Source organism: Aspergillus fijiensis (genome assembly GCF_003184825.1).
Source record: "Aspergillus fijiensis CBS 313.89 unplaced genomic scaffold BO72scaffold_17, whole genome shotgun sequence".
Lineage (NCBI taxonomy): Eukaryota > Fungi > Ascomycota > Eurotiomycetes > Eurotiales > Aspergillaceae > Aspergillus > Aspergillus fijiensis.
In genome coordinates, this window is record NW_024468993.1 from 519,311 (window position 1) to 541,385 (window position 22,075).

At 53.3% G+C, this 22,075-nt stretch overlaps 7 protein-coding genes across 7 annotated transcripts; 4 read left to right on the forward strand and 3 right to left on the reverse strand.

Moving 5' to 3' along the window:
- Window positions 1-50: 50 nt before the first annotated feature.
- Window positions 51-1,604, forward strand: BO72DRAFT_447175 (translationally-controlled tumor protein). The gene is made up of 4 exons (XM_040944470.1): window positions 51-513; window positions 837-1,116; window positions 1,219-1,378; window positions 1,431-1,604. Exons 1-4 carry the CDS (start codon window positions 499-501, stop codon window positions 1,513-1,515), a joined length of 540 nt encoding a protein of 179 aa, XP_040802526.1. The 5' UTR covers window positions 51-498; the 3' UTR covers window positions 1,516-1,604.
- A 365-nt stretch (window positions 1,605-1,969) lies between these two features.
- Window positions 1,970-7,439, reverse strand: BO72DRAFT_402119 (uncharacterized protein). The gene is made up of 9 exons (XM_040942197.1): window positions 6,876-7,439; window positions 6,488-6,799; window positions 5,524-5,753; window positions 4,868-5,439; window positions 4,777-4,816; window positions 3,686-4,721; window positions 3,307-3,629; window positions 3,178-3,248; window positions 1,970-3,129 (listed from the first exon to the last, which is right to left on the reverse strand). Exons 1-9 carry the CDS (start codon window positions 7,288-7,290, stop codon window positions 1,974-1,976), a joined length of 4,155 nt encoding a protein of 1,384 aa, XP_040802527.1. The 5' UTR covers window positions 7,291-7,439; the 3' UTR covers window positions 1,970-1,973.
- A 528-nt stretch (window positions 7,440-7,967) lies between these two features.
- On the reverse strand, window positions 7,968-8,378 carry BO72DRAFT_76063 (uncharacterized protein). The gene has a single exon (XM_040950687.1). The coding sequence runs from the start codon at window positions 8,244-8,246 to the stop codon at window positions 8,040-8,042; it is 207 nt and encodes a 68-aa protein (XP_040802528.1). The 5' UTR covers window positions 8,247-8,378; the 3' UTR covers window positions 7,968-8,039.
- BO72DRAFT_402122 (aminotransferase, class III) lies at window positions 8,191-10,222 on the forward strand. Its single transcript, XM_040942198.1, has 5 exons — window positions 8,191-8,337; window positions 8,409-8,714; window positions 8,798-9,144; window positions 9,269-9,721; window positions 9,820-10,222. Exons 1-5 carry the CDS (start codon window positions 8,325-8,327, stop codon window positions 10,090-10,092), a joined length of 1,392 nt encoding a protein of 463 aa, XP_040802529.1. The 5' UTR covers window positions 8,191-8,324; the 3' UTR covers window positions 10,093-10,222.
- Window positions 10,223-10,242: 20 nt separating this feature from the next.
- ysh1 (cleavage polyadenylation factor subunit YSH1) lies at window positions 10,243-13,691 on the reverse strand. The gene is made up of 6 exons (XM_040944471.1): window positions 13,568-13,691; window positions 13,274-13,482; window positions 13,113-13,210; window positions 11,681-12,815; window positions 10,971-11,628; window positions 10,243-10,917 (listed from the first exon to the last, which is right to left on the reverse strand). The coding sequence occupies exons 2-6, from the start codon at window positions 13,424-13,426 to the stop codon at window positions 10,343-10,345; spliced, it is 2,619 nt and encodes an 872-aa protein (XP_040802530.1). The 5' UTR covers window positions 13,427-13,482; window positions 13,568-13,691; the 3' UTR covers window positions 10,243-10,342.
- A 288-nt stretch (window positions 13,692-13,979) lies between these two features.
- BO72DRAFT_427046 (uncharacterized protein) lies at window positions 13,980-16,351 on the forward strand. Its single transcript, XM_040942968.1, has 2 exons — window positions 13,980-15,337; window positions 15,388-16,351. Exons 1-2 carry the CDS (start codon window positions 14,233-14,235, stop codon window positions 16,032-16,034), a joined length of 1,752 nt encoding a protein of 583 aa, XP_040802531.1. The 5' UTR covers window positions 13,980-14,232; the 3' UTR covers window positions 16,035-16,351.
- Window positions 16,352-19,348: 2,997 nt separating this feature from the next.
- BO72DRAFT_507364 (putative protein kinase (Lkh1)) lies at window positions 19,349-22,032 on the forward strand (the record flags this gene model as incomplete). The annotated part of the gene is made up of 6 exons (XM_040949256.1): window positions 19,349-20,182; window positions 20,239-20,317; window positions 20,369-20,716; window positions 20,763-21,225; window positions 21,272-21,359; window positions 21,412-22,032. 6 exons carry the CDS (start codon window positions 19,349-19,351, stop codon window positions 21,610-21,612), a joined length of 2,013 nt encoding a protein of 670 aa, XP_040802532.1. The 3' UTR covers window positions 21,613-22,032.
- Between the last annotated feature and the right edge of the window lie 43 nt (window positions 22,033-22,075).

The window sequence follows — 22,075 nt, forward strand, 5'->3', positions numbered from 1 at the left end:
ATATCAGATGCTGCAGTGTAATCTATCAGTAGACATTATGCAGCAAACAATTTCCATCCTACCTCCAAAGTACTCATAATTCAAAAGACACAGCAACCACTCTCCCCCATTATAGAGAACAACCCCGCTGTTCTACACAAGCACAATATCAGATTTGCCATCGGACTTTTCTAGACTCCAGACTCTTTCTAGAGAGGTTCTCTGATTCATTTTCCCTCTCAGGCCGAGACAAATCGACCACGGCCCAATCCGGTTAGCGTATCCGTTTTGCCCCTCGAGGGAAAAGAAGGAAAATTGGAAGGGAAAAAAAGCCAGCGAGAAAAAAAAAAAACGACCCCACCAAAGTTGGAGGGAAAACAGCGCCACTAAAAGCAATATTAATCTTCAACTCTTCCCCTCTTTTTCTCCTCTTCCTTTTCCCTTCCTTTCTTTTCCAGCCCCGTCTCTTTTTACCTTCATTCCCATCTCTTTTCATCTTCACCCCCCTCACCAGCCAAAATGATTATCTTTGAGGTATGCTGATTTTTTTTATCTTCTTTGCTTTCGTTTCTTCGTGATTGTTGTCTCTGTTTCCTTGGCAAAACAACCACGTTGCTTTTTGGGGGGGAGGCCGCTTTTCAGCCCAATGCAGCATGACAGGCAGGCAGGCAACCTGGCAGGAATGTCAACAACGACAACAACAGCAGCAGCAGCAAGCATTCTGTACATGCTGCATGCAGCTGTAGCTGTTGGACCTGTCTCTTGCTCCTCTGCCTCGACCTCTGCCTTATCACCTCCCGATTGCAATATACCCAACATCTGAAAAACACCCCACTAATGCATCAACTCTGGAATAGGACATTATCTCCGGCGACGAGATGGTCGCCGACACCTTCAACCTGAAGGTCGTCGATGGCGTTCTCTTCGAGTGCGACTGCCGCAAGTACATGAAGAGCACCAACGAGGACTTCCAGCTCGAGGGTGCCAACCCCTCCGCTGAGGGTGGCGATGAGGATGAGGGTGGTGAGGGTGAGAAGGTCATGGTCCACGACATCGAGGACCAATTCCGTCTCGTCTGGCTCAAGACCGAGGAGGGCCTCAAGCCCTCCAAGGATGCCTTCAAGTCTCACCTCAAGAGTATGTTCCCTCTCAACCACACTACACACACCCACACACAAACAAACAACACGCAACCAAGAATCCAATCAGAAACAACTGGCTAACTCGCGTACCAAATAGGCTACATGAAGAAGGTTCTTACCAAGCTCCAGGAGACCGGTGCCAGCGAGGAGACCATCAACGAGTTCAAGAAGGGTGCCCCCGGTGCCGTCAAGAAGATCCTGGCCAACTACGACAACTACGATGTCCTCATGGGTCAGTCCATGGACGGTGATGCTATGTATGTTTCCTTATTCCGACTAAATCCAAACAATTTGCTAATATAATTGCAGGCACGTCCTCATTGACTTCCGTGAAGACGGTGTCACCCCCTACGCCACCCTCTGGAAGCACGGTCTCCGCGAGGTCAAGGTCTAAGGGAAAATTACAAGTCAGCCTTTTCAAATAAAAAGATCAATTATACCCCTCTTGAACGTCTCCCGCTCAACCCCCCCACATCCTCAACCTCAACCTTGTTGTGCGAAGAATGTTGTCATGAATCAAGAAAATCCTTGGTTAAAACAGCAAACAACCGTTTGTTGCTCTTTAGACCAAAAGTCACGCCTCATGAATTCCATAACTTTTTTTCCAAACGTTTCCCCTATCTTCATCTTCTATCAATCTTTCTAGATTCCCAGTAAATGGTACTTTGGGTATACATAAGAATTCACCGACTGAAAGTCAAACTACACACCCTAAAAAGTCAAATACACATTCTACATTATCAACCGTGCATTGAATTCGTCATGTCGGTTGATGGACGGATCCTATATAGTACACCCAAACATTTACGAGAGAGATCGGATCACTTTCATTTCTACTATGTATGTATAAATTCAATAACCCGCCCAAGTAGACCGATGCGAGGACATCTCTCCGCCAGCCCCAGCCCCAGCCCCAGCACCTGGACTACCCTCCATACCCAAATCCCCAAACTCGAACCCGGTGACCGGGTCGAGCTCCATGAGCTCGTCGGCGACGGGCAGGTGCTGCCCGAAGACGGCGTCCCACTGGTCCCAGTCGAAGTTTAGGTTCGGATCCACCATGGAGGGCGGGGTGGGGACTCCGGTCATGGCCTGCGTGGCGGGCGAGGCGGCGGCGGGGGCGGCGACGTCGACGAGGAAGGCGGACAGCGCAGGAGGTGGTGCCGAAGGCAGGGATTGTTGGTTGAAGTTGAAGCCTGGGTTCAGGCCTGGCGGAAGTAGGGAGGACATGTGCATGTTCGTGCTCGGGTTCTCGGAGGTGGTCGTGGTGCTCGAGGGACCACCTCCGGGTTGGGGCAGGGGTGACGAGGGGGACGGTTCGCTGCTTGGTTGTTGTTGTTGGGCGATTGGGGAGGAGGGGGATGTGGAGGAGGGGCGGTGGTGGGGGTCGGGAGACATCATTTGGGGGCTGGCTGATTGCGAAGGGGATCTTCGCTGTTGTTGTCGTTGTTGCTGCTGATGCTGGTGATGCTGCTGGGTGGGAGAAGGGAGTTGGTAGCGGAGTGATGAGCTGGGGCGGAGGTGAGATCGAGTCGTGTTGTGAAGTAGCTTGGAGAAGTCCCTGGGCTGTCGCCGGGAGGCAGCATCTGCTTCAATGGCAGATGTATGGTCATCAACGTTGGAGGCCACGCCCGCTTGGATCTGCGCCTGTTCGGACCATAGTCGACTTGGATCGAGTCCAGCTCGCTGCCAGGCCTGCTGCCGCAGCCTACGGATCATGTCCCATGCCTCGCGACCACCGTCGTTCAAGGGTCGTTGAGTTGAAATGCCATCTTCACCCCCAACAACTCCTCCATCGGGGCCTGTCATGGAGAAGATTTTGTCAATGTAGGCCCGTGATTTGGGCGCCTCGGCACTGTAGGGCCGTTCATAGAGATCAATGAGCATGATCATGGTGGCGTGCATTGGCTGGTGATTGCCGGGCCAGCTCCATTGGAACGGCTGAAAATCAGGGTCGGTTGCGAGAGAAACAAACTTCTCCATGAAGCCATGACAATGGCGGAGAGCGCTATGCCATGTAAGTAACTAAGAGAAATTTCACTCAAGTAGGACGCACCTTTGTCTCGCAGCTGGCCAGATCCGGCTCTTTGCATTCTTCAGAAAAGGTTGATAGGCGACACAGAATGCCTAGCATTCATTAGCATAGATTTCGTGTGCTACGGGGAAATAAAGTGTGCTTACGTACCTTGTCAATGAAGAGTGAGAGGACAATCCTGGCCCACTTGTGGAAAGACACAAGAACTGGGGAATGGTACTGCTCAGGACAGCCGTTCGGCCCTTCTCCGGGAAGCTCAATATCGCTGCTGCGGTTTTCAGCAAGCGAGGAGGTAGACCAAGACCTAGTCGAGGGAACCGAAGAAACATCGGTCGAGTCCGCTTCTGGTATACGGGAGACGATGGAGTTCAAGTTCTGCTGCAACTCAACCAGAATCGCCCTAAGCTCTTCCATATCCCGCCGTGTCAAGGGCCTGGTACCCAGCTGGATCTTCAGGATCCGTCGGACAGCACCTATAGAGCTCATATTAGACTTTCTATGCCATTATTTCGCGTTGATTAAAACTTACGAGCCATCGTATACTTTCCCCGGGCTGCCAGATAGTATACGTTGACCATCGAGGGACCGCCACAAATGGTTGGATCGTCTGGGTTGTCAGGGAGCCGTAAGCCGGTCATGACTAGTCGATCATACTTTTCAGCCTCTGGAGTACCGAGCAAGGTGTCTTTCACCTCGCTACTGTCGCGAACATCCCAGTAGTTCTCGTCACTGACCAAGGGAGGCAATCCACTGGACATGGCGACCACACCATCCATGTGGACGATATGCCACCATATGCGACGACGATATTCTGCTTCACAGGGACCAATACCGAATTTCGCAGGATCTCGATGTAAGCCCATGGTTTGAGCTACCCTCATGGCGAGACTGACGAACAGACTGCTCGTTAGAGGCTCTTCTTCCTTCGCGAGTATCGTCTGAACCAGGAGATATGCAGCCAAGCCTTGCAGAGACGGACTTCGAGGGAAAGAGATTTTGGTCAACCATCTTGTGACTTCATCGTTGTATGCCTTGGAGAGTGTTGAGCGGGACGACACATTGAATTCAGCCTTGATGGTTCGTAGTGAGATAGTGACAGATCCACCATACCAGATGGCATAAAGCAACGGGATGAACGACGGGTCTGGGCAAGGGTCGCCCGAGTAGCTGCTGGAGTCATACCAGTCCCAAAACGAGTAGTAGAGTTTGTGTATTGTCGGTGGGTGGATCACTGGAGTGATTGCGTGGACCCCAGACATGAATCCTTTGTACAGGATGTGACTTTGTCGCTTTGTCGGCATATTCTCCAGCATCTCAGGCTCAACCACCTTGTCCTTGACCGAAGGCGATTCACCTGATGGAAACAGCACAGACTTCTGAAACCTTTCTCCCCGGGAGGCCTGATCGGTCGCAAGCTCACCAGGAACATCTGGCACTGGCTTCCATTGACGGATAGGCGTCGCTTCCATAGGTTCCGTCGTAGTATCTTCAGCAGAAGTGTCCTGCGAGTTCCGCTCATTATGCGATCGGTTTTGGACCCTAAGTAGTTGATTGAGCTCGTTGATCTGCTTCCGTTAGCAACCAAATACTGCAGCAGTAGTCGGGGACTTCAATTCGTACCTCATGAGAGATATAAGCCCAGTACGTAGTTCCCACATATCTGCATCACGATAAGCCACAGAGCTTCTTCCTCCCACACCAGGAAACCTACCTCGACCGACCTCCATCCTCCAAACTCAGATGACCCAAGTTCAGACTCCCCACTGGATCGACCAAGTCCGTAGCATGACCGGCAGGGATCGGGAACTCATCCCCACTCGAATCCGCCACGCGACGCGGGCTATCCGAGCGCGCTGTATCGGAGGCCTTCGTCGCAGACGCAGACGCAGACGCAACCGCCGCGCCGGCCACACGGTGAGGTTCTCTCTTAGACGAATCCGAGCCCGCACTTTGCAGCAGCAACCGCTTCTCCGCCGGATCCAATGTCTGACTGTTGGTTTTACTGAGCCGCTCAATCATGGACGTGAGCTTATCCAACCGCGCCTCGATCCCTTGTGACCCGAGCCTCTGCTGCTCCGCCGAGCCGGACCGCTTCAAATGGCCGTAGATAGATTGAAGCTCATCTATGTCGTCGTCCAGCTGCTGCGATGACTCCCTCCGTCGCTTGACACCCTGGCCGTCCTTGGCTGGCGGCACATTGCGCGCCTCCGCGTCTTTCTGCGCGGAGACATCGTAGACACATTCGGTTTCGTTCTTTTGGCAGTTCCCGCAGATTGGATGGACCTGAGGATTTTCACAAGGGAAGGTGAAAGTTAGTTTGAGAACGCTCTGCGCGAATGGAAGAGTTATTCCAAACAACAAACACACCTTGTCGCATTTCACCTTCCGTCTCCGACAGGTATGGCAGCTGTAGCTGGCGCGGTTCCGCGTGATCTGACGACCTCCCGGTTTCCCGACCCGGGGCGCAGCGGAGGAGGAAGAGGAAGCAGAGGCAGGGGTGGCGTCATAGTTGCTGCAGCATCGCGGAGATTTGGAGCTGGGGTTGACTTTCCCTGGGTTGGAGGGGTTGCTGGGAGGTGAGCTGGTGTTCATGGTCCCTCGGTCGCAGTGGCGGGGTGCTGTGATCCATTGACGGCGCAGGAGGGTGATTCATGGAGGGAGAGCTGAGGCTGCTGCGCTTGGGTCAGTCTCTTTAGTCCCAGAGTGAGTAGCGCGATGAAGACTGAGTCATGCAATGAATTTCGCGCAATGGGTGCGAAAATCGAGACGTGGAATTCTGAAAGAATAATTTCCAGTCAGCGGGGCCTCGATTGGGAGTACCCGTGATTATTGATGGCATCCGGGGTAAGAAGAGCGTTATCGGCAATCGCCGTCACCTCGGCCAATAACAGCCGCCTCATACCCAAGCCAGCTACACTCCGTCACCAGCTTGGGAATTCATTCAAAAAAAAAAAAATAAGTCCCTGTTGGTCGAAATATAGATGCAAGAATGGGGAACATTTGAGGCTGGCACAGTAACAAACAGGTCTCATATCTACATTGAGAAACTAGCAGAGCCCTCGCCACATGGGTGTTCTATCCTACGACAACAAACCAAAAGGAAGGATGGCTCCAATATCAACTTGGTATCATGAGAACAGCAATGATGCTCTTTATATCTGGAAGCAACAAAACGCCTTTCGCCCATGCCCATGCAACCGAAAGCATATATACCACATGACACACCACAAGGGTGGAGTAGATCAGACACCCTAAGCCTTGCCCTTCTTCTTGTCCTTCTTCTTCTTTTCACTGCCGCTGGGAGCGGCAGGGCTGCCGCCACCCAAGCCACCCAGGCCTCCTAAGCCGCCCATCATGTTTGCCAGATCCGCCATTCCGGGTATCTCAGGCATACCGGGCATGCCTTGCATGTTTTGCATCTCAGCCATGGCGTCCTTGAGCGGGTTATCGCTGACACCGCCACCGCTGTAGGCGGGGGAGTGGATGGGGAGAATCTTTCCGATCTTCCAGCCCCGGGGAGCGGGGGGAGCGCCGGGGAGTTTCTCGGGCACCGGAAGTCCTCGGATTCTCAACCGGTAGGGCGATTCCTCGGTAGTTGGGTGAGCTTTGAGGTACTGCGCCACAAGGATGTATAGATGGTGTTCTTAAGGAAGAAGTATTAGCGCCAACGCTCGTCGACTAGTGTCTGGCAACTAGAATGGTTTAAGGATTGAGCATACTGTTCTTGATTTGCGGGTTGACCAATTGGCCACTCTCGTCTTTCAGCATCACGCGCACGCGACCAGGGTTGGCCCAGTCCTTGGGATGCAACTTCTCCGGCTCGAATCCCACGGTCAACCCCATCATTTGCACTGCATCGACGATGTCTCGAGCCAATGGGTTCTCGACGGCCAGTTCAGCGCCGACCTTGCGGCCCTCTGCGCGGGATCGAGACTTGTCGAAGTATATGGGATACAAGCATTGGTAATGTTTAGGGATCTCGCGCGTGGGCTCCGGGGGAGGCCTCGTGGGCATAGCAGACGTGGTGGGGATGCCAGCAGGAGAAATGATGGCGTCGTTGGCGAAGCTGGCGGAGGGCGCAACTTCCTCGGGGTCGGAGTCGTACACCTCCTCGACTCGGGCTGCTCGCGACATGATGAAATGCTGTGTGTGTTGCTCCGGTGAAGTTGGATGTGTGTTGTTTATCGGATCGAGTAGAGAAGAGAACGACGGGGGAGTTGGAGATGAGGGAGGGAGGGAGGGGGGAGGGAGCTGTGTTTGGGGTGGAGAGAGGTCCGTTTGGCTGGCTGGCCTTTCTGTGCGGAAGGGAAGTTTTAGTGGCCGGCCGGCCAACTGGTGCGGAGCGGGACACTCGCTCCACCGCCCGCCACGCCACAGCTACAACAGCTCGTGGTGAGTTAGCTGCGGGTTGAGAATGCTCCGAGTTCACCTCCGCTCATATACTGTACATTTTCATAGAAATTGACAGACCAGTATACTCTGAAACTGCTCTTATTGAGTATCAGTTTCCTGATGTAGTAGATCTCGCCATTGTGATTCTTACCCAGCCGCATATCATCTATATCATCAACGAGGTAGATCGGAGCAGCCGAATGCTGCAAAGCTTCTTTAAACTCCTGACTGATCAAGTAAAATATCTGTACCAACTTACCATCAATATAGAGTTATACTAAAATTAGAGCTCGAACAAATCACAAGCATTGCCAGTACCTCTACGACCTCTTTGCAAGCCCACCTATATGCTATGTAGTGTACGAGATGGTCTATTGCCGATCATTGATCGCTTCTGATAGCCATATCTCTAGGATAACACTCTAGCACTCTTGTACTTATCTTCGATTACTCAGATCTGGAAGTGTTATGACTTATCAAGTTACATAGTATCACTGAGGCACTGTAAGTCGACCCCGGAGATCGGCCCCGTCGGCGGGGGCAGCCAACCACATCCTCGGCTTCTCCAGACGCGATCGGCTTGCCGATTTCACCCCCGCTCTCTCCCCACACATGAGGTACAGCCAGAAGTTCAGAACAAAGGTGAATGTTCTGAACTCCCACACATAAATACGAGCAACGTCCCTGCCATCAAACATGAACTCACATCTACTCTGGCTCGTGCAATCACACAAGCGATCGATACACTGATAGTTCGATCTCGAATTTGTTTAACCATGATGAAATCAGGTACAGCAGACTTCCTGCACCCATACTCGCGCAACTATACCTCGCTACAAGCAATACTAACACAGAACCAGAGCCTTCCACTCAGAGCGCCGTTCTCCACAGAGACACTCAGCACATACCGAAGAAGGCCATCGGCGGGAAAGGCTGCTACATCTACCTCGAAGATGGGACCAAGTTCCTTGACTCGACCGGCGGTGCGGCCGTCGCGTGTCTCGGCCACGGCCACGAGGAGATCCAACAGGCAATCACCGACCAAATGAACCAGCTGTCCTACTGCCACTCCGCCTTCTTCAGCACAGAAGCATCCGAGGAGCTCGGTCGGTTCCTGGCTGAATCGACCGGAGGTCAACTATCGAAAGCGTTTATCGTGAGCTCCGGTAAGACCCCCCGTTCCCCCCCTTCTACCCCAATCTCCCATCTTACAGCAAACATGCAATACTAAGCCTCAGCATCCCCGCAGGCTCCGAAGCAATCGAAGCAGCCCTCAAGCTCGCGCGCCAATACTTCCTCGAGCTCTCCACCCCGCAGCCCCAACGCACACGCTTTATCGCTCGCAAACCCTCCTACCACGGCGTGACGCTGGGCGCTCTCTCCGTCGGGGGCCACACCACCCGCCGACAGCCCTTCGAGCCTCTCCTATCGACCAACACCTCCCACGTCTCCCCATGCTACCCCTACCGCGGCAAGAATGCCAACGAGTCCGATACCGACTACGTCGCCCGGCTCGCCGCAGAACTAGAAGCCGAGTTCCAGCGCGTGGGACCCGAGAACGTCTGCGCATTCGTCATGGAGACCGTCGTCGGAGCTGTACGTACTTCATCTCCCCTTGCCAAGCTATATCTCTAGCTCATCTCCCACCCCCTATCTCCATAACCTGCCCCTCTTAGGCCCCCTCACAAACAACCTCTAACTCCCACCCCAAAAAATATAGAGCCTAGCCGCCCTCCCCCCGCTCCCCACCTACCTTCCCGCCATCCAACGCATCGTCCACAAACACGGCGCCCTCCTCATCCTCGACGAAGTCATGAGCGGCATGGGCCGCTGCGGCACGCTGCACGCCTGGGAGCCCGAGGGCGTGGTGCCGGACCTCCAAGCCATCGGCAAGGGGCTGGGCGGCGGGTACGCGCCGGTCTCGGGGCTCCTCATCCACGAGAAGGTCGTGCGGGTGCTCGACGCCGGCACGGGGGTGTTTCGGCACGGCCAGACCTACCAGGGTCATCCGGTGGGGTGCGCGGCCGCGCTGGCGGTGCAGAAGGTCATCCAGCGGGATAACCTCCTGGAGAATGTGCGGCGGATGGGGACGTATCTGGGGCAGAAGTTGACGGAGCGGTTGGGGACCCATCCGCATGTTGGGGATGTTAGGGGGAGGGGGTTGTTTTGGGGGGTGAGTAATCGTTTTCCCTTCATGTTGTGTTTCCAGTGCACATTGGACGAAAGCTTGGATGATCGATGGCTGACCCGGATTCATGCACGGTGGTGTAGGTTGAATTTGTCAGAGATAAAGCGACAAAGGAGCCGTTTAGTCCGGAGGCGAAGGTGGCGGGACTGGTGCAGGAGATGGGGATGGATCCTCGGTTTGGCATCTCGTTGTATGCCGGCAATGGGACGATGGATGGGGTGCGAGGGGACCATGTGTTGTTGGCACCGCCGTATAATGTCACCCAGGAGGAGGTGGATTTGATTGTTCGGAAGACGGGCGAGGTGGTTGAGGCGGTTTTTCAGAGTTTGAAGGTTGGAATGGTGGGAAAACTATGATTGAGTATGTTGTTTACGGTAGGTGCATTGGGAGGGAGGGGGGTTAGTCCTGGGATGCTTTACAAATAGCGCATTTTCACTATTGTATGCATTTTAAATTGGCCAGGCTACAATATCATGCATAAGCAAGAGTTATTTCCATTGGATATTGTTTCTGAATCATCATTCTCGCTAAGACATATACGCCCAGGCACAGCTTGGCCCAGACCCAAACAAGGACTACAAGTACAGTACACAAAACTGCAAGTATCTATGCCTTGGCCTCGATGGCCGCAGCCTTAGACATCGAACTATCCTCCTTGCTATCTCCGTTGGCAATGGTGGCAGGCGCCGGTCCCTCCTGCCACATGCTCGCCACCGTTTCGACGGCCCGTTCAATGACCACCCGAATCCGGTCCCTCAGCACTGCGTTCGCACACTCCACCTCCAGAGTCTCCAGCCAGACCCGCGCAACGTGCTTGTCAACCTTGATCTCAAGTCCCGGAAAGGGGATACCCAGCGCCTCGAGACGAGCCAACTCGGCCGCTTCTAGCTCCTCCGTCGTTTCGTCATCCTCGTCTTCTTCCTCGTCCTCTTGCTTGATGGGTGTTTGGTCGCCAGCCTCGCTTTTGGTCTCGGGCTTGGCTGTGCCGTTTGTGAGCCGGTTAGGAGGCAGTCGTGGACGCTCGATGGCCACGATCTCAGACCCAAATTGTGCTTGTAGCATCATGAGCAGGCGTCGGAATCGCTCTTCCGGTCCTAGGTTAGAGTGGGGATTGGGCAATTCGTCAACATCGTCGTATTGGTGATGATGGTGATGGTGGTGATGGTTTTGCTTCGCGGATTCTGCAAGACGAGTTAGCCATATACATCGCAACCATGCCCAGATACCAACATACGTTTCACAGATGCAGGGCTGCTTTCCACCGTGAGAAGAACGGCCATAACGGCGTCCGCGACTCCATCGTTCATAATGTTACCCTCCCACTCGAGCTCAAGCTCACGGGTGCGAGGATGGTAGCGAAGTAGCACACAGCCCATGACAAGGTACGTTTGCGTGTCCTCCATAGGGATTTCCTCATCAGCAGCCTCTTCTTTGATCTGGCTCGCTTCCGTATCTAAAGTGCCGTCTCCGCTTTCCTTCTTGATCTTCTTTTGTGGAGCGCCCACCTCTTCAATAGCGCCGAAAGTCCCCTCAAGTGCCCACTTGATCAAGTCTATGCTTGCAGAGCTCAGTGTGAGATGCTGCTTGCATACGATGGTGGTTGTGGTGAGACCAGCGTACTCCCTGAGATCGTCAGGAGCCATCAACGACAAGTCAAAGCCGTTCTCTACGAGAACTCCAGTCATCAAGTGACCGTCGTCCTCCTCGGTCGGAGGTGCCACTTGGGCCAATTTACCAACAACCTTTGCAATCTTGTCCTTTTTGAAAGGAATGCGGACCTCATCGCAGTTGGCCGGAGTGTACACCTTCACTTTGACGGTCTTCTCGGCGTTTAGGCTGAGCAATTTGGACTTGAGACGCATCATCTGATGTTTCTCGCCGTGGACCAGGATCTAAACATGTCAGTCAGTGTGGTGTCACAATCCTGCTCGGAGATATACATACCACAACAGGTGCGGAGATTTCCTCAATGAAGTTCCGGTTCTGAACACCGTCCACATGAGCTGCGAAACTGATCTCATCCACAGTACACCGTCGGGGAATCATGACCTTCTGCTCCTCGTCGCCGTTTCGTCTTACCATCCCTGACGCTGCTCTAGACATCACCGCGGGAATCTGTTCTGGCTCATTCAAGATCTGTTTGGCCATTGTGCCTTCCACACTGTAACCGGTCATGACAATGCCGTTGCGTTCGTTGGGGGCCCATCGCTCCAGCAGCTCTCGACTGGTTCCCGTCTGGAGCATACCTGGCGAAGCCAGCATGACACAGCCTCCTACATCATCAAAGCGCTCCAAGCTGCGCAGACTCCGGACGAACTTGAAATCCCAGGGTCCTACACTCAATGCGTTGTCCCCACGCGCCTCCGCCTCCGCCATACGCTGACGGTGGAGCCGCTTAATGTTATCGTTCATTGAATGTATATATGTCTGATACACGTTCATACATCTTCGGGCCGTATTTCCGATGTAGTAGATAGGGATCCTCTGCAGCTCGGGGTGTGTATCCCAATATTCATCCAAGATGAGTAGGATTTCTTGGGCGCGACCTAGAGCAAATACCGGCATTAAGACCCTGCCACCACGATTCAAAACACCGGTGACCGACTTCATCAAGGCGGCTTCACGCTCCAGACGGGGCGGGGTAGACGAGATACCGAAGGTGGATTCGGTGATGAGCACGTCGATCTTGATACCCTTGGGAACCTCCGCCGGAATCAGATGACGGTCTTCCTCTCGGGAATAATCGCCTGTGAAAAGAATGTTCAAGTCGGCAATGGAGACCAGGAACATGGCAGCGCCGAGAACATGACCGGCCGGGTAGGGAGTAAAGCGAATGCCGTTGACGGTGTGGGTGGTGTGGAAATCAATGAGCTCGATTTGATCAAGTGTGGTGTGGTGATCATGCTCGGTATACAAAGTAGTGCGTTGGTCCGACGAGGACGACGTGTTGCTCACTCGCACATTATCCTGGATGAGCCACTTGTAAATAGCCTTGGTAGCATGTGTCATGAACACACGACCCTTGAAATTCGTCTTGCTGAGTACATATGGTAATGCCGATGAATGGTCGACGTGGAAACTAGGAGGAGGAGGAGCATGTATCAGCGGTGAAGCACTGGCACGATTGTGGCAGATGATATTGCTCGCGAGGCATTATACAAGGACACAACATGGAAGATAACATCATATTTATTGGAGTCTCATGTACATGAGCGGGGATCGCTTGAGGCGATAGCAGGAGCCATCGCCAGAAATACCCCGGGGGCGCATAGGTCTATACATGGTGTAGCACACAGGCGCTAACGAGCTCGTCTTACACGACGACGGACAGTCTGGCAGAAACGGCGAAACACAAAGGAGAGGCTATCCCACATACTGGCTGATCAGTAGAATATCTACCGTACTCAAGTCGAACTCGTCAAAGAAAGGAAGAGCCGAGAAGCCCTCCTTTCCAGGATGCATACCTGCATCGAACTATTGAAGTTGGCAAGTCAGCATGGCACCAGAGCGAGACATAGGACTTTGCTTGTCACCTACCATGACAGTCTTCCCCTTGTACTGAATAATATGACAGGATCGTCCGACTTCATTGCCGCCTCCCAGACAGTGGAAGGCCAACTCGTCGGCGGGGTCGACCGGTTCATCATCGATAGCGGCGTTCAACGCCGCTGCCTTGCGTTTTGTGGCCATGATGCGCACCTCGGCCTGTTAGGCGATCGAATGCGTCAGGTTCCAGGTTAGTGTAACTATGCGCAATGCGATTATCAATTGTTGCGCTGTTGACGTTGAGCAACAGTCTAGCTCCGACAGTTGGTTGGCTGGCTGGCTTGCCTTTGTTTAAATGAGGTCAGTCAGTCAATCAGTCGGCGCTGGAACCACAGGCCATGACAGGCGCTGAAAGAGGCGCTTGAAACAAGATCAGCAATGGCTGGGTGAGGCCTATAGAAGGTAATTTGTGATAATAATTTGCACAAGGTTCCAATGTCTCAAAGTCCCAGACTAACCCTGGCCCATTTCCCGATAAGAAAGGGTGTTATGGCGCGACAGGAGGACAGTTCAAGCTGGAAGGGAAAAAGACGCGGTCGGCGGCTTGGAACGGCCTGGCCGTGAGGACTAAGGAGTGACTAATGGGTTAAGCGCGGGCTACGCGGCCTTTAGCGCCACGTGACCGGCCTTTCCGCCGCATCGGGCTGGGAAGCAAACCTCGTCCGCCGCAGAAGCTCCCCTCCCCGATTTCGAAAAGCATCATCGTTGGCTTTCCCCGTCGCTTCATTCACTGCGCATACCCTCGACATCTATCACGACACCCCTGTTCTGATTCTCTGTATGCTTCGAATGTCACTATCGATGTCGTGAAATGGTTACAGTTGGTGGCGGTGGCGGTTATCAGCACTCCGCTCGGATTCTCAACACATACGCGACGCATCTCCAATAGACGTGACTGAGTTTGATCTGAGTCGGAAGTAAATTCATCGACTGTCGCAGACTAAACTACCATGGCGCAACCACCACCACCTCAGGGGCAACACTATACCCCATCCTTCTCGCCTCCGCAAACCTCACCGTCTCCAGGTGCTCCGTCGCCGATACCGAACGGCGGTATTCCTCCCCCGAAGCGACAGCGCCTTTCTCCTCTCCCACAATCTCAGTCACCGTACGCCTCTCCCAGCTTCGGTACTCTGCAACTACCACCGAATCAGTCTGCTCCCTACAATGCCAATAACTTAAACGGTGTTGCGCCTCCATCGACTCCCGGTCCTCCTCCACCACCTCCTCCTCCTCCTTCGGGCACGATGGGACCTCCGTCAAGACCGGTTGAGAAAGCCACGGACGCTGCTGAGTTGACTGACGTGTTGGCATCATCCGGAATCGATGTGCGTGAGGAAGAGGCATTCCTGACCAGCAGCTACTCCGGACCAGGCGTTCAAGCGCAACAAGCTCCCCGACCTCAACAACCTCCCGCCCCGCAACAACTTCACCATCAGCCACCACCCCCACCCGCCGCAGTCAATACCTCATTTTCCTCTCAGCCATCGACCACCGGCACCGCTCCTTCTACTCCGAGTTTCGGTGATAACTCACATTACAAACCACCTCCGACCCAAGACTCGTTTTACACAGAGCCAGCATCACAGCCACCCGCTCCTTTCAAAGACCCTAATGAACCAACCCGAGAGGATAGCGAAGCGGCACGACGTGCGCAGTATCACCTACAGCACTCATTCCTTTTGACCAAGGTTTTGGAGCAGAAGTTGCAGAAGCGGGGGTTTGAGCTGGGCGTTCGCATCCCCGCGGAGGGCTTATATCACCCCGTCCCCGGTCGCCAGCAACCGATCGAAGTGACGGGACCGGATGGGTCGTCTATCATCCGTTCGGGACAGACGATTCTCAATCAAACTGGGGCCCCCTTACTTGACATTCTAAGCCTCATGTCGATTGCCTGTGAGGAGCGTCTGCGCTCGGTTGTGGATTATTCTTCTACACTGGCGAGAAGTCGCCGCGCACATTCCCACGGCGTGGTTCCTGCTGACTGGAAAGATGTGGCGTCTGCGGCTAGTGTGACGAATGGGAGTGCAGAGAACCCCAGCACGCCAGCCAAACGTATGTTCGACTATCCATCGCTACTGACCCAAAGTCACTAACAGTATTAGGTCCAAACCCAGCTACGGATCAACAAGGCACGAGATCTCTACTTGAAAAGTACCGCATCATCGCGGAGAAGGACAATTCTAGTGAAGACGCTCGGGCGACGAAGCGCGCGAAACGCAGTGCGAGTGCTATCCTTGGCGACGGTGTAGCCAGTCGAGCGGAGAGTGTGGATATCCCCGGCTCTGGAGCCTCAACACCTATCGGAGAGAAGGCACCCAGCATCGACAAGAAGGGGCTCACCAAGAAGGAAGCCAAGAAGTTGATAGACGCGAAAGCCAGCGAAGCTCAGCAACATCAGCAATCTGTGGAGACGGCACGGATGGCAACCAACAGCATGCTTTCTGGGCGAATGTTCGGAGCGAAGAAGTCATATTCCTGGTTGAATCGTGGATCGGCGGCAGGCAGTGGGTTTTCCACGCCATCCCGTGTTAACACGGTCACGCCTACCGCCGGCAGCGAAAAGGCTGGCCGCTCGGGTGAACCAGCGCCGGCCCCCGCGAAACGACTGGGGAGCTGGCGGGAGGACAAGGCGAAGGGCGCCGGGATTCAGGTTCGGGACATTGTATTCATGCTCGAGCTCGATGGGCGTGGCCCTCGCCACGTGCAGAAAGCTTACTCGAAGGATGTGAAGGAGGATCGAGCAGACTGAGGGGAGTTCTTTGTCACTGCGCAGGATCGTGGTTTATTTGGCAAAGTAGCTGAACTCGGTGGCGTTGCCAATGATGTTTCCTTTCCTTTGATGCATGCAGCGTCTTGAGCTCTTCTTTCTCTCTCTCAGTCCCTCGTTCTTGCATTTCATGTTCTCGTAACAACTCTTATTACCCATTTTCCTCTAATCTGATTGGGACGACGCTGAACTGCTGTGTTAAAATATGACCTACTAACTTCTGGGGAATGAGCCAAGGAATGAGGGGGGGATGATGATGTTGCTGACGAAGCCCCGAATGACAGCCAAGATGAAAGCACACATTTTGTGTTTTATGAATTCGTTGCATAGCCTTTGCCGTAGTGTACTTTTACTTTCTGGATCATAGCACCGAACTACGAGGTCATGAGTATCATGAGTGGGGTACCTGAGGCACCGAGGCGCAAAGCCCGGGGATTTTCCTGAGCAGGTTAGGGCTGGCTCCGAGGCCCCTGCACCCCATGAGTCTAAGTCAGTCCGAGATTATTCCCGTGGGGCAACATCCAACATTGGCCGCCGGAACGCCTCACCATTCTTGGATGGTAAATTCTTCGTTTGTAGCTCAGCGCTCTCGTCTCAGTATATTACAGTCGATACCTACTTCTTGCCTCGGCCCTTCCTTTCAATCAATGAAACCTGCCTGCTGTAGCAGGTGATCTGGCATTCTAACCAGAAGTATGCATCTACTAAAGAGAAGTTCAGCAGCCAGCCCACTCCAAACCCCTACACTCGCGATGCATGCATAGCAAGATTTCGACACAAGTGAAGCGCCCCATTAAAAGCGCTCCACATCCTTACGCCTACACCTACTCATACGTAGCAGTCCGAGATTCCGAGTTAGAAAGCCCGCGCAAAAGAGAAGTATGTGTATGAGTAACACGCGAAACCCTCACCGTCCCCTCTGTTCCCCACCGCCTCCAGGCAGAACTTCGGGACAATGATGTCAGAGAACGCAGGGACGGAGTAGCATGTCTGAGTAGCGTGTGGGTGGCATAACATAAATCATGAATCACGATTTAGCTCCGGATCCCGAGTAAGGATTTTAGTCTACGGGCAACGGGCAAAATAGTATCAGGCCAGAGGACCGAAGCGGAGAGTGAGAATGAGGGATGGAGGGGGTCATTGGCTCCGGTTTGGGGCCCTCCGGTTCCCGTTGACCCCGAATTATTACGCTGCTGCAGCGCACCTGGCAGCGGAGATTAGCACCGAGATGGGGAGGGATGGATGATCTTGCCTCGGAGGCTCAGTTGTGCACCATCCTATGAGAAAGGTTGGCTGCGAAGGGGTTGGTTGTCCCGTTGCGATGGGAACGAGGTCGAGGTGGTTTTGGAGAAGGATGGTTGTGTTATGGGAATAGAAGTACTAGTAAGTTTGTGATGTGAGATTAAAGGCACAACTGCAGCAGTGCAGTCTGCATGGAGCGCACACACACACACACACACACACACACACACGCACGCACACAGAGTACACAGTAACTAATGTGCAGTGGTGAATGTGCAGGGACAGGCAAAGTAAGGACTACTCCGGACAGCCAAACGTGCCGAGAGTGCAGATGCTGACTGGTCTTGCTTGCTTGCCGATGTCTTGCCACTGCATAGTTACTCTGTAGAATAATGGTTATAGGGAGACAGAACAGACAGACAGCCCAGAGACCATTATCCATGCACCAAAGGATCTGAAAATAACAATAAAAAAGAATGGGTGATTTTCACCATGATCGCAGGTTATACTCAGTATTTCGTGCATGTAGCCTTCGAATCACTTAAGTTGCTTCTTCCATTTTGTTGACTTCATTACAGGAGCAAGAATCTTTCTTTATGTCCCTATTGTATGCATCCGTCCAGTGGATCGGGTAAGAATAAGCCTAGACTTCGCCTCGTTAACTTTTTCTCCTCTCTCACTAAACCGTTTAGTGGGCTTTTGCTCTTTTCGCCTCTGGGGCTGATTGGGGAGGAACCCAGCGGATCGACGGCTGGTGAACCCAGTCTCCGATCAGAAGATGACGACCGGAGGTTACTATTAATTATTTGATCGGCTCTTCTCATTGTCATTCAGTCATTCTTTCGTGGGGGGGATAAAGGGGATGGGTCTGAGAGAACATAAGACAGCAAGATTCGCAAGGGGGAGGGAAGACTACACAAAATAAACGTAGTATCAAAATTCCCACGCGATGGACGGACTGGAAAGACTGGAAAGCGAGGGAGAGGGAGGGGAGAAGAGGGTGTGCGTGTCATAACCGACCGTTCGTCCCTTTCGCCTGGTGCTCGTGCGGCAATACATTAATGATGATGATGATGATGTTGTTGCTAGGATTATGATGGACGTTACTTTCTATCAAAATTCCCCAACCGTCCATTATTGTCTTGGTCTTTGAAACGTAGGCATGGTAGCAACATCTGTAGTCCGTAGCACTGTGATCAATTGGAATGGGGACAACTTGACTTGATTTCTTCGATTACTTCGATTACAAGGAGCTGGACTTCGATCGTTCTCTGCTGGTAACCCCCTCGTTCTCGAGTCCAGAGCACACTCGTACATACATACATACTCAATATCCATCCATACAATTCATCGTTCATCGCCTCCCCCATAATGAATTCAATCAATCAATAATAATTCCCACAACGCCCCCCCGCCATTGACCCTCATGAGCGCTTTTTTGCTTACCCCTTCTCCTCTCCTCTTCTCTCCGCAACTCCATGTAATTAATTCAGTCATTGTGATTCGGATATTTGTGAGGGTCAGTCATACGCGGTTCTTCTGATCTTCCCCGACCGACCGCCTCGCCATCCATCCATTCATCCATTCATCCAGTCTGCGATCCCCACGCTGCCTCCTCCTCGTCTTCCTCCTCCTCCATTCTCTCACTCTCTCGTTTCCCTTCCTCCTCTTTTACACTACACGTTTTGTTTTGATACCCCCTCCCCCTTTCCACAATCTCACTCTTACTGGTGATATACGACTTGGGAAACCCGACGCGACTGGCCGATTTCCCAGGGTACGATACTCGAGTCTCCCCCTACTGCGCTCGACGAAACGACCGACGAACCTACTACCAAGCACCGCCGTGACGCTGCGGACGGCCGATTACGATCCGACCACTCCCTGAACCGCCGCCGCCTCCTCCTCCTCCTCCTCCTCCCCTCTCCCTCTCCCTCTCCCTTCCACAGGCCCCCATCGACTTCGTTGACTCTTCTCGTCTACACTCTCATTCTCTCGACGACCATTCGCCGCTCATCTCGACCGGCTGGGTCTCGCGTCCCCTCTTCTGCATCATGTCTACCCCTTCAACGGCTACCGCGACACACCCGCACCATCAGCAACACTACGCATACCCTCATCATCAACCTTACCAGCCAACCCCATCCTACCCGACCACGTCCGCTGCAGGCACTGCTCGCCTCGTCACCTCCGCCTATCCCTATACTGTCAACCCCCCGACTACCTCTCTCCCTTTCGTTCAATCTCCTAAGACAATACCCACGGCTCCCACGCCCTCTATCGCCTCCACAGCAACAACCGCTATGCCGCCTGCGCAGAACCCCATGAACGCTGTATCAGCCGCTCAAAATGGTCGGAGGAGGAAGCCTAACTGGGGCGAATTCTACAAGAACGGCATACCCAAGGAAGTCATCGTGATCGATGACACGCCGCCTCCAGAGCAGTCCCAGGCCGCTTCGCGCAATCCGGCGACGGTTTACATCAACGCACCCAATGGTGCGGCGCCCCAACCGGCCAGCAAGAAGCGGCGCACCGGCCCCGACACGACTTACGATCTTGCAACCTATGATCGACCCTCGTTCTCGATCAACCCCCAACAGTATGGCGAAGAGTCCTCGGCTGAGTCTCTCTCCACCGACCGAACAACATCTCTACATACTACCGCGCCCACCTCCCTGTCTCAGGGAAGTACGGGGGCTAGCAACGGGTTATATTATGAAGACGCCAACACAGGCCAAAAACGCAAGCGAGTGACCACCCGGAAGTCTGCTCGTGATGAGCAGAAAAAGAAGGAGTTGGAGGCCGCTGGTGATGCGTTCTTGAGTTACGTGCCGCCTCCGAAGCCCATCATCAAGGCGAAGGATGTGCCGGTTCCGGTGATTCGCGATGTGAGTATCGTGACTGAATTCCCCGCACCGAATAGTAGCGCTAATGGGATTCGTAGTATGGAAACAGAGGCGAGAAGTATGATGACGACGACGGCCACTACATTGTAACGCCAAATGTTCCATTGACCGATCGATGTAAGTAATCGATGTCTACGGAAGGAAGGACGCCCAAACTGACACCTTCAGACTCGATCGTCAAACTACTGGGACAAGGTACATTCGGGAAGGTGGTCGAGGCGTACGACAAGACCCGCAAGACCCGCTGTGCGGTCAAGATCATCCGCTCCATTCAGAAATATCGCGATGCCTCGCGGATCGAGCTGCGAGTCTTGTCCACCTTGGCCTCGAATGATAAAGCCAATCGGAACAAGTGCATTCACCTACGGGATTGCTTCGATTTCCGCAACCACATCTGCATTGTGACAGATCTGCTGGGACAGAGTGTTTTTGATTTCCTCAAGGGAAATGCCTTCGTGCCGTTTCCCAGCAGTCAGATTCAAAATTTTGCCCGGCAACTGTTCACCAGTGTTGCTTGTGAGTTTTCTTGATTGTTTATTCTCTGCAGATGCTGACTGTGCAGTTCTCCATGACCTCAACCTCATCCACACCGATCTCAAACCCGAGAACATCCTGCTTGTTAGCAGTGCATACCAGACCTTCACATATAACCGTACCATTCCCTCATCCTCCTGCGCGATTTCACGGAGCGCCCGGCAGAGACGTGTCTTGCTAGATAGTGAGATCCGGTTGATCGACTTCGGGTCGGCCACCTTCGATGATGAGTACCACTCGTCGGTGGTCTCCACGCGACACTACCGGGCTCCCGAGATTATCTTGAACCTGGGCTGGAGTTTCCCCTGCGATATTTGGAGTATCGGGTGTATCCTCGTGGAATTCTTCACGGGAGATGCTCTGTTCCAAACTCATGACAATCTCGAACATCTGGCCATGATGGAGGCCGTCATCGGGGAGCGAATCGACACGCGGCTTGTCCGGCAAGTGATGCAGGGTGGTCGGAGTGGAAGCCAAAACCAGGCTGCAAAGTATGTTTTTCGTCTTCGTTCTTTTAGATTGTACTAACCTGAAAAGGTACTTCTGCCGCCTACGCCTTGAATATCCCAATGACCAGACGACACGGGCTTCACGAAAGTACGTCCGGGCGATGAAACAGCTCATTGTAAGTTATCGGAGACCGCCAGCCTCCGGAAGCCACCACTAACGAGTCACAGGAGTTTATCCCAAGCAATACCAAGTTCCATCGACTGTTCCTGGATTTGTTGCAAAAGATCTTTGTGTATGATCCGAAGAACCGGATAACCGCCAAGGAAGCCTTGAAGCACCCCTGGTTCAAAGAGTCGTTGGTGGATGACGGTACAGAGGCTCTCCGCATCGGGGAACAATTACAACGTACCGGCCAACGTCGCCAGTGAGGAGGTTGACTTCTAGTGCAAGGGAACACTGCATGACAAACCACATGGCATAAGAGCCGGTGGCTGCGGTCTTCGAGCTCTGTGTCGGGTATAGCTGCCTTTACGATAGATGGACCGTTACTTTATTTTGGATAATACTTAGCAGGGCTGTACGGGTTGCCCGCTTGACGATGACCGGGTATATGCAATAGGGAGGGGTTTCACGGAGTCTGGTGTTTATGTTTGTGTCACAAAGCTCCATTCTATCGGACGGTGAATTATTTCCTGGTCGGTTGCAGGCCTTGACGGAGGAAAATATTCTTTGTGGCCGCAACGAAAGGATACGATGTGGTTGATTCTGTCTCTATCGGCTTGCTCTTAGCCATCTTATATCTTATCTATTACTGATATATTCGATACGCCTGCATTGTGTTCTAGGCGTGGGTTGAGTTGTCCTTTGGGGAAGGGCTTGATTGTGGTAGTA